The sequence below is a fragment of the Bison bison genome, unplaced genomic scaffold (assembly GCF_000754665.1).
Source record: "Bison bison bison isolate TAMUID 2011002044 unplaced genomic scaffold, Bison_UMD1.0 scf7180017864340, whole genome shotgun sequence".
Classification (NCBI taxonomy): Eukaryota; Metazoa; Chordata; class Mammalia; order Artiodactyla; family Bovidae; genus Bison; species Bison bison.
Genome location: NW_011494912.1, coordinates 4161635 through 4171956, shown reverse-complemented (window position 1 = coordinate 4171956; position 10322 = coordinate 4161635). Strand labels below are relative to the sequence as shown.

The window sequence follows — 10322 nt, the reverse complement described above, 5'->3', positions numbered from 1 at the left end:
GTGTGGGCCCTCCTGGGCAGGTCACCACCCAGCCAGGCGAGGGTGAGAATGGGGCACCTGCCTGGCTTCTTTAAGCTTCCCTGGGAGACTCAGACGCATGTGAAAACCACCATGCGGACGAATGCGGAATTCTGGGAGCTGTCCCTGAACGCTGTTCAGACTGTGACAACGGCGACTGCATGATCGCCAAGCCCCGGGTGGGTTTCTCTCTCTGATCCATCCTGTTCTGCTGCCCCACTGGCTTTCCTCAAAATGTTCTGGCCTGCCCAGGCAAACCCTTTGACCACCCCGAGGTCACAGTACAGTCTACCTCTGACCCTCGTACGTAAAATCTTCCACAAACCTCACCCGTCTCCACTCTCCAAACCTCCCCATCTGGTACCACACCTTCTCTTCTGCTGCTAAAGAGCCCATGTGAGCGCCACGAGGACCCCGAGCCATGCACAGCTGACCCTCACCTATGATTTTATCTGAAGCGTTACAAGCGAGAGCAAAGCGGGTCGTCTTGGAGTAGATTTCCATGGTCCTCCTCAAGGCTTGCTGGGCTCCATCAGTCATGCTGAGAAGAAGAACACAAGGGGAGGTCTACAGCTGAGACCCAGATCCCCTCCAAAGGACTCTGGGAAGCCAGCTCTCCTAACTGAGCATGCTCAGTCTCCCTCCGGGACCCCGTGTGGGTCTCACGCCCGCTGGTTGTACACAGACAGAGCACAGGCTGCCTGGGACCGCCCTGAAGCTCCTTCATCCGCTCGTGTGGGGACTTTGGGGCTAATTATCTGAGTCTCAGTGTCATCGCCCATAAGAAGACAATGCTACTGCCCACCTCAGAGTATTGGTATGACAAACAAGACAATAACACACAGAGTGTTCAGCAGAGAACCTGCCAAGATGCAAACGGAGACATGTAAGTGCTGGATAGATGTTACTGCTATAAAAGCGTTACAGTAAAATGGCTAATGTTACGGAAAATGGCTAAGATGCAGCCCCAGGATGGAACAGAAAACAGCAATTAAAAACTATGCTGACAACAAGATTATAACCACATGGAACTCTACTTTTTATAAGAAAAAGCCAGGATATAAAAATTATACTATTATCATCCCAATTATATAAAAACGCATAGTGTAGAAAAACTGTCAATGAAATAAAGCAAGATTGTACTCATATCTTCTAAAATTTCTTCAAAGAACACGAACTCTGTTATTTTTCTAAATGTCACTTGACAGTTTTTCATTTATCCTGGTAATGCGTGCACAACACTGTGACTACCCTCAATGCTCAATGTCACTGAAAGTCAAAGTCGCATCAGTCTCTCTGCGACCCCATGGACACACAGTCCATGAAATTCTCCAGGCCAGAATACTGGGGTGGGTAGCCCATCCCTTCTCCAGGGGATCTTCCCACCCCAGGGATCGAACCAGGGTATCCTGTACTGCAGACGGATTCTTTACCAACTGATCCATCAGGAAAGCCCACTCAGTGTCACTAATGGTGTACTTCAAAGGACTGGAAATGGTAACTTTTCTGTTAGGTGTACTCCACCACGATTTAAAAAAAAAATCATTTAAATTACGCATGTCAGTGATGCTGGAACAAACAAATGAACTGTCTTGGATGTTTGTAAGTTACTTAATTAAGATCAGGTTTAAGGCTCAGGCCCCTGTGGAATCACGTTTCAAGATGTGATGAGCAAATCTACCACAGAAGTGCAAAGGCATGAGCTTTTTCCTCCTAAGTTAGTAAATCCAGGCAGGAAACTTGGGGATCAAGGTAACGGGTTCTCGGCGAGGCCCCCTACCTGTCTGCTTCATCCAGGATGATGATCTTGTGCCGTCCTTTGGGCAGGGTGACTTTCTGCTGGGCAAACATTTTGATTTTGTTCCTCACAACATCGATGCCTCTGGAACAATGAGCCACAGGTTATTGTCACTGAGACCAATTCAGTTACCTTTATGGGGGACTTTCAACCCTCAGAACACCACCATGGACCCAATTTTGTTTTTAAGTCTCTTTTTTGGGGCAACTCTCATTATTTATAAGGATTGACATTTCATTACTTTTATCCCTTCTTGGAGGTTTTCAGAAGAACAAAGGGAAAAAAAATTTACTTCTTTTTGAAAAACGGAATGAAACTCATTTTATCTTGCAATTATCATATGGGGGACCCACTGGACCCTTTTACAGTCTAAGATATATTTTGGGGGTCTCCATAGTCTTACACTCCCATACTGCACCTGGAAACATTTGCTATTTCATCATCCCAGTAACTGTCGCATCATTCAGTTCAGTTCAGTTCAGTCGCTCAGTCGTGTCCGACTCTTTGCGACCCCATGAATCGCAGCACGCCAGGCCTCCCTGTCCATCACGAACTCCCAGAGTTCACTGAGACTCATGTCCATCGAGTCAGTGATGCCATCCAGCCATCTCATCCTCTGTCGTCCCCTTCTCCTCTTGCCCCAATCCCTCCCAGCATCAGAGTCTTTTCCAATGAGTCAACTCTTTGCATGAGGTGGCCAAAGTACTGGAGTTTCAGCTTTAGCATCATTCCTTCCAAAGAACACCCAGGGCTGATCTCCTTTAGAGTGGACTGGTTTCATCATTACTCATCAATAATTCCCAACTATGCCACAAAAGACTAAAATAATAAAATGAAATGATGATGGAAGTGCTTAGAATACTGCAATATTGAGGGGGAAAAACTGTTACTAACTACTGCCCCATCCCTCAGTTTCTTATTGTTTTGTGAGGTTCTACATTATCTTTCTAGAAGATACAAAAGTAGTTCAGATACACCACCTGAAAGCTCTCATTGACCACAGTGGAAAATTCAAAATTTTCCATTTTCTACCCATAATGCCACAGAGAAGTGGCAGAGGAAGATGTTTCATCATTATTAGACAAGTCAGAAAATGAAGCAGGGAAACAGGATTCTAGACTTTGATGATGAGGGTGAAATTGATCACACAGACAAAATTTCAGGGTTTAAGAGTCTTTGGATGCCAAAATCCCCCATGAATTTTCTCAAACTTGAGAATCGAGGAGTGGGACTTCCCTGGTGGTCCAGTGGCTAAGATGCCGGGCTGCCAATGCAGGGGCCTGGGTTCAGTCCCTGGTCGGGGAACGGGATCCCACATGCCGTAACTAAAGATTTCATGTGCCACAACTGAGACTCGGTGCATCCAAATAAATTAATTTAAAAAAAAGAATCAAGGAGTGAACATATTTCTAAGGACAAAACCTGAACATATTTTCATCCAGTTAGTCACTCAACAGGAAGGACTTAGCTCCCCAAGGTCTTGTAACAAGAACACAGACCATCCCGTTTTGCTAAAAGAGCATTTGACAGTATTCATTCATCTTTGATGAGGTTTGAACACCCACGTTTACATACAGTCTGTAAGCGATCAAAAGCTGAAGGCAGGTGTGTTTGACAAGGTGACTTGAAAGGAAATAGATGATAAAGGAACAAAAAAAAAAACCCATGGTACTCATCACTCTATTAAATCTAAAATTACATATATTTGCAATTATGGGCTATCCTCTCTTCAACAAAATTAAGAGCCACCAAAGTTTTCAAAACTAGTGAGTTTGATGATATATGGGTGTGAAGAAAAGGAGGTAATGGTAAGCTTGAATCAATTCGTATCTGCTACCTGGAACTGGCATTTACAAAAGGCTCAACTGCAGGTGTGCTCCTGATGCCGGATGAACAGTGAGCTGCACTTAGAGCCTGTCTCAGGTCCATACACGTCATCCAAACCAGAAAACACTGCAGAGTGAAAAGCCACGTCCTCAAGGGGACAGCCGAAGGCAGGCTCTGCAGACATTTTATTCAACAGGTCCTCATTTCATAATCCTCAACTATCCCGTATCTAAACAGTAAATCGGGGAGACTTCCCTGGTGGTCTGGTGGTTAAGACTCAAGCTCCCAAGTAAACCAGGGAGGCTTCCCTGGTGGTCTGGTGGCTAAGGCTCAAGCTCTCAATGCAGGGGGCCTGGGTTTGATCCCTGGTCAGGGAACTACTGAAGACTGTGAAGTCAGGAGGAGAAGGGGACGACAGAGGATGAGGTGGCTGGATGGCATCACCGAGTCAATAGACATGAGTTTGAGCAAGCTTCAGGAGATGGTAAAAGACAGGCGTGCTGCAATCCACGGGGTTGCAAAGATTCGGACACGACTGAGCGACTGAACAACAGGGAACTAGATCCCACATACTGCAAGTAAAGTACCCTGCACAGCCAAATAAATAAATATATTTTTTTAAATGGTTAAGGTGGTTAACTTTTTTTTTAAGATGGCAAGTTTCATGTAATGTGTATTTTAGCACAATTAAAACCAATTTTTAAAATCTCCCTTAAAAAAGAACTAAAGCAGTAAGTCAAGTGCCTATGATGTCACATCACCAAGCCAGCAATCCTGGTTCTTTTGTTGGAAAGATTAAAGGAAAACACAAAGCTGGCGAGACAAGCTCTACATGCTACAGAGATCTGAAAAATAGCTGTTTCTATGACAACCCAAAATGTACAACACGCGCTACCCTTCAGGCCTAACTTCCAAGGCGTACCTGTCGTTTGAGGCATTGAGCTCCAAAACCGCATCCTTGAGAGCCGGGCCCAGCAGGGCTCGTGCCAAACACAGAATGCTGGTGGTCTTGCCGGTTCCCGGGGGGCCCTAGCAATGAGGTCTCCAGTAAGTGCTTTGAGCCAACAGAATGAAGGTAACCAAACTCCCTCTTTACTGCTCACCACTGTACCCGCTCACCCCCTCTAGAACTGTCCTCACCCCAATCTGCAGCCAATCTCCACAGCAACCGGCCCGCAGGTTGGGAGGGAACCCTCTCCCATGGTCGAGGGGAGTGGTCTGGGCTCTGTGATCATGAGCCTCCTTGAGGAGGAAGCTCTGTGCACAAGAATGTACCTAAGAGGGGGGCGAAACCCAGACTCCAGGACGTGGCACAGGGCCAGGACCTGGTACTCACAGCGATAATGATGTTGGGCACGTTCCCTTCCCTTGCAAAGACCTGAGGGAAGAAACGCTTGTGAAAACTGGTTCACCTGCCAACTTGACCGGTCAGGGCCCCCCAGCCACACAAGCTCTCTCACTTCGGGGTCTCTGCACATGCCATTCCAGCCTCCTCTCCTTTCTCCACTCCCTGCCCTGCCAGGTCTGACTTCCAATCACTTAGCTTTGGTCACTTCTTCCACTTGGGGCTTAAGGCACTGTAATCAGGCTAACTCTTTCCTGAACTCCTCCCATGTACGCCCACGGCCCCTGGACTTCCCCTAACTGAGCGTTGATCACATGGCCTGTTGCCGTTAACGCTGCCCTGGTGAGTCTGTGAGTCTCATACAGACTCGGCATCAGTTCTATTCTGCTCACCAGGATATAAACAGTTCCCAAAACCACATCGCATCTGGCCCAGAGAAGATACTCAAACATCTGCAGATGAATAAGCCTGTAAAATAAATACCTTGGTAGCCACTGACGTCTAAGCCCCAACGACAGCGGAGACCCCCTCTGTCATATCTCAAATAGCTGGGTTTCTAGACTCCACCTAAAGACCTCTCGGGCTGGAATTCAAAGCTCGCTCTATGCCTGAACATTTCTGCTTGTCCTCTACACGTGTCACCCTGAAGCCTGTTGCCTTGTTAATTAGTTCTTTCAGGCAGGGCTGGCCAAGCTATGGTGGAAGGGAAGGTGGAGGGGCAGTGCGGGGGAGTGGGGATAACCCAATCTGGGGCCTATTTTTATAAGTCCCCTAGCTAAAAATGGTTTTCACATTTTTAAAGGCTTGTTTAAAAAATAAAGAATATTTGGACCTCCTTGGTGGTCCAGTGGTTAAGAATCTGGCTGCCAACGTAGCAGACATGGGTTCAATCCCTGCTCCGGGAAGATCCCACATGCCATGGGGCAACTAACCCGGTGAGCCACAACTGCTGAAACCCGAGTGCCCTAGAGCCCCCGGTCTGCAGTAAGAGAGTAGCCCCCGCTCGCTGCAACTAGAAAAAGGCCCAGCACAGCAGCACAGACCCAGCACAGCCAAAAATAAAGAAATAAAACAGTTTTTAAAAAACTTAAAAACAAAAAAAACAGAATATTCGACAAAGACTTTATATGGTTTCAAAGTCTAAAATACCTATTCACTGGCCTTTACAGAAAGTTTGCCACTGATGCTTCTGAAGAATACAAAACAATCTGGTAAATCCTCTCTAACAAGCCAGCCCTTCAAACATCTGAAGTTACCCACTCCAGCTCCTAAGTTTCTCTCCAAACTGAGTATCTCCTATTCCCTTAATTCTTCTAGATTCGTGGCTATCTTCCTCCAAATGCCTTGAGCTTATCAAAGCCACAGTAATGAGATGTTTAAGATCATCTTTCAGGGACTTCCTTGGTTAAGACTCCACGCTTCCAATGCAGGGTTTAGGAGTTCCATCCCTGGTTGGGGAGCTGAAATCCCACAGGCTGCATGGCACAGCCAAAAAATACAAACAAAAATCAATCACCTTAAAAACTCACTCACCTCCAGCCGGCTCACGGTGTCTTCATTCCCGACAATTTCATTCAACTTTACTGGTCTGTATTTTTCAACCCTGTTTTTAAGAAAATGCAGAAAGATGTTGACGAGGCTATTTTCACGCTACCCAAAAAGAAAGCACAAAAGGGCGATGCTGGGAGCTTTGTCAGAGATGATATACTTTCAGTAAATATATAGCAAATGGTTGCAGGTTTTAAAGAGGTGTTCGAGTGCTGTTTGAAAAGTCCAGTGCATGTGAATCGTGTACCAAAGGCTTCAAACCCATCACAGCAGAGAAACACCTGTTGCTGCTGGAGGGGGGGCCAGAGCCGGCCATCTGGAGCAACATGACGCTGTGGCATCACAGCCTTCCTGTCACAACAGAAGGCCAGTGCGTGTGGCACTGACATCACTTGCTCCGACAGACACCGAAGCAGCCGAGCCCCCGTCTTACCCCTTACCTGCCAGTGTCCTCAGAAGCATGCCAGGGGCCCAGCAGGGCCGGCTAGACAGAGACCACAGGCAGACTGGACAGGCTGGTGGCCTGAGGACAACACTTCTCTTTCTTAAAAAATTAATTTGCTTTTGGCTGTACCACGTGGCTTGTGGGATCTTAGTTCCCCGATCAGGGATCAAACTCTCATCCCCTGCACTGGAAGCTTAAGACTGCTGGACTGCCAGAGAATTCCTAATACTTCTCTCTTTTAATTAAAAAGCAAGCTATGTGATGAGAGAAAAATTATTTTCTTCAGCTCTGAGAAAAGAAATGGAAGTAGACTTGCTGGGATTTGACCATCAGGATTTCCTCTGTCCTTTACTATACTCCCTGATTTACTCTGAGCTGGTACCCACTCCAGGTACTGGTCTTGCCCCAAAAGCAGCAGGACGCAAAGAAGCTTGTTTGCCACATACTGCAGAAAATAAAGGGAGAGCTCTCCTCCAAGGTCAGCAGATGAGAGCATGCTTGGTCCTACTCATTTATTCTTCACATACAGCCCTCCTCCAGGTACCAAGTGCCGTGGAAGGATTTAGAACTCTCAGGAGGAGAAAAGTAGAAGGTGCAGAGATGAACAAGACACGGTTCTTGCCATCAAGGGCTTTCCCACTAGAGGGGAGATACAGCTTAGCAAATTCTATGACAAAGCTAAGCTGTTTATATAAACCACGTGCTGCGGAAGCCCGGGGAAGGAAGAATTGTCACCTGGGGATGTCTGGAGCTGAAATTTGAGCTAGACTTTGAACAAGGCAAACATACTCCTCCTCAAGGGACTTCTCAGCTGGTTCCCCTGCCTGAAAGCTCTCTCTCTGCACGGCCAAATGGCTTACTCCCTAAATTCAGGTCTTTACTCAAATATCATCTCATCACAGGCCTTCCCTTACCTCCACAGCTATTTGCTCCACAGAGCCTGTCACCATCAAATACTGTTGCTGTTCAGTCTCTGAGTCAGCTCTGACTCTGCAACCCCAAGCACTGCAGCACACCAGGCTTCCCTGTCCTTCACTGTCTCCCTGCATTTGCTCAAACTCATGTCCACTGAGTGGGTGATACCATCCAACCATCACATCCAGTCGCCCCCTTCTCCTCTTGCCCCCAATCTTTCCCAGTATCAAATGTACTATATGTCTACCCGTTGATTTTTCACTTTGTTGTCTTTCTCTATCAAATGTGAGCTCTGTGGCAACACAGTTTGCTTTGCACACTGAAGTATCTTTAAGCATCTAAAATAGGATTGTGCCTGAAATTTATAAGGCAAACCACATACGTCATTTTACACTTTCTCGTAGCCACATTTAAAAAGGTAAAATTGGATGAGCTTAATTTTACTAACATAATTTAGAGAACCTAATACATTCAAAGTATTATCATTTTCAACATGTAATCAAAATTACTGAGATTAAAAAAAAAAAAAGAAGTCCTTGAAATCCGGTGTATGCTGTACACTTAAAATCCATCTCAGTTCGGACTAGCATCATCTCCAGTGGCTGGGGGACGGCACGGTGCAGCGTATATATTCCAATAAGTTATACTGCCCTTTATTTAGATATCTGTTCTCACCCACAAGTGGGGTGGGCTGGAGGGATGGGAATACACAGCGGAGGCAGGGAGGAAAGCATTACGACGCCCAGTGGAGAGAACTGTGAGAGGTGCGCACAGGGAGCGGGACACCAGCAGAGAGCCTGCCCCACAACTGCGCCAGGGGCGGGTGACTCCCCACGTCACCATTTCCTCCCAGGTCCCCAGGATGTTGCTATTTAAAGTGAGCAAGCCGCGGAGAACAGGCCGGTGCCTTCTGCAACACCATCCCCGATTCCGAACCTGCGTCCGACACTTTCCGCTCTGCGATCATCAGAGTCCCAGCTGGCAGAACGCCTGTGCAAGAGTGGGTGGTGGCAAGGGGTAGCTGTTTTCAGCGAGCACTGTGGTGATCAAAACGCCGCTTCCAGAGTCCAGGCTGGCCACTCTGCACCCCAGATGGGCTCAGCGACCCACAACTCTTGCGGCCTTCAAATAATAACCCACTGGACACGACCCCGGGACCTCCTGCTCTGCTCAGGTGAATGAACTCCCGCCCCTGCGCCACCCTGGGACACAGGGCCCGCCGCTCGCCCACCCACACGTCCAGGGGCCCCATCGTGGATGGCCTGGGTCCTCACCACGGCAGCTCGTAGTGGCCGGCGCTGCCGGGGGCCTTGCTGGGGCCTGGAGCAGCGTCCTGGGCCCCGCACTCGCCAGTACCACCACCGCTGTCCTGCGCCTCCATTCTCGCGCCGCCTTTTCCCGCCACCGGAGACCCCCGCCCGTGACGCCATCACGCAGTCCCCGCCCCTATTTCCGAAGGACGCTGGGCGCGAGCGGAAGCCGTGGGGCCGTCCCCTCTCCGCGCCTGCGCAGAGGGACTGCCCGGGCTGGCACCCGTTGCTATTGGCCGCAGTTGCTAAGGGAGACCTGGCGTCCGGCCTCCTGACTAAGAGGAAGGCGAGACCCGACTGCGCGGCTTTTCGAGATCGCTGGTCGCTCCGGGAAGGGACGTTGGTTGGTTTTCGTCTTTGATTTGTCTGGGAGGCCCTCTCCGCGTGGCGCGTCGGGAAGCGCTGTGCTGAGATGGGGCCTCGCGCCGGGCAGGCCTGGAGGGGTAGGAGCATCCTGCCTGGTGCGGGTAGGAGCCGGGGCCTCTGGACCTTCCGGCCAAACCCAGGACCCGACAGCGAACACGCACAGGGGCTGACGTCCTGCGGCCTTGGAAGGGGGAAGGCCGGAGCTGGGACGTGCCCTTGGCCAGTTTTCCCGACTGCCCAGAACTCCCCTAGCGGAACACCAGCTTCCATTGGGTGGGCTCCTGCACTCTGGAACTTGTTTACTATCAGGAAATTCTCACAATGCTACAACATGGGACATACTCTCATTGTGCCGGGAAGAAACTGCCTCGGTAAAATGTGACTTAATTTCATTCCAGAAAAATAGGTACTGCATATTCACAAGTGCTCTGAGCATTCTTTTGGGCTGGTTTTCTACCTGTTGAACTAATCTTTCCTCCCATAGCCTAATTGTCATAATAATGACAAATAATAAAAATAACGAGTAGTGACTCTGTTTGCTGTCCTCTATTATGCATTATATTTACTATTATGTACTAGTCCCAAAGTGGGTGCTTACAGTATCCTCGTTTTACAAGAAACAGGCTTGAGAATGATTAATTTGTCCGGTATCATGAGGTTGTACGTGGTGGAGCCAACCCACCATGTTGCCAAAAGAATTTGTATAAAATTCTGTTTTATTGCACTTCAGATCAGATCAGATCAGATCAG

The 10322-nt window shown here is 48.3% G+C and overlaps 1 protein-coding gene across 1 annotated transcript in view; it reads right to left on the bottom strand.

The window, feature by feature from the left end:
- Nucleotides 1–10096, bottom strand: part of RFC2 (replication factor C (activator 1) 2, 40kDa) — a 14931-nt gene extending 4835 nt beyond the window's left edge. Inside the window, exons 1-6 of the mRNA XM_010854281.1 lie at nucleotides 9171–10096; nucleotides 6522–6591; nucleotides 4980–5021; nucleotides 4566–4672; nucleotides 1799–1900; nucleotides 459–559 (exon numbers count right to left, since the gene is read on the bottom strand). Coding sequence (XP_010852583.1) covers nucleotides 459–559; nucleotides 1799–1900; nucleotides 4566–4672; nucleotides 4980–5021; nucleotides 6522–6591; nucleotides 9171–9277 — 529 coding nt within the window. The 5' untranslated portion in view covers nucleotides 9278–10096. The remainder of the gene's footprint in view (nucleotides 1–458; nucleotides 560–1798; nucleotides 1901–4565; nucleotides 4673–4979; nucleotides 5022–6521; nucleotides 6592–9170) is intronic.
- Nucleotides 10097–10322: the final 226 nt, after the last annotated feature.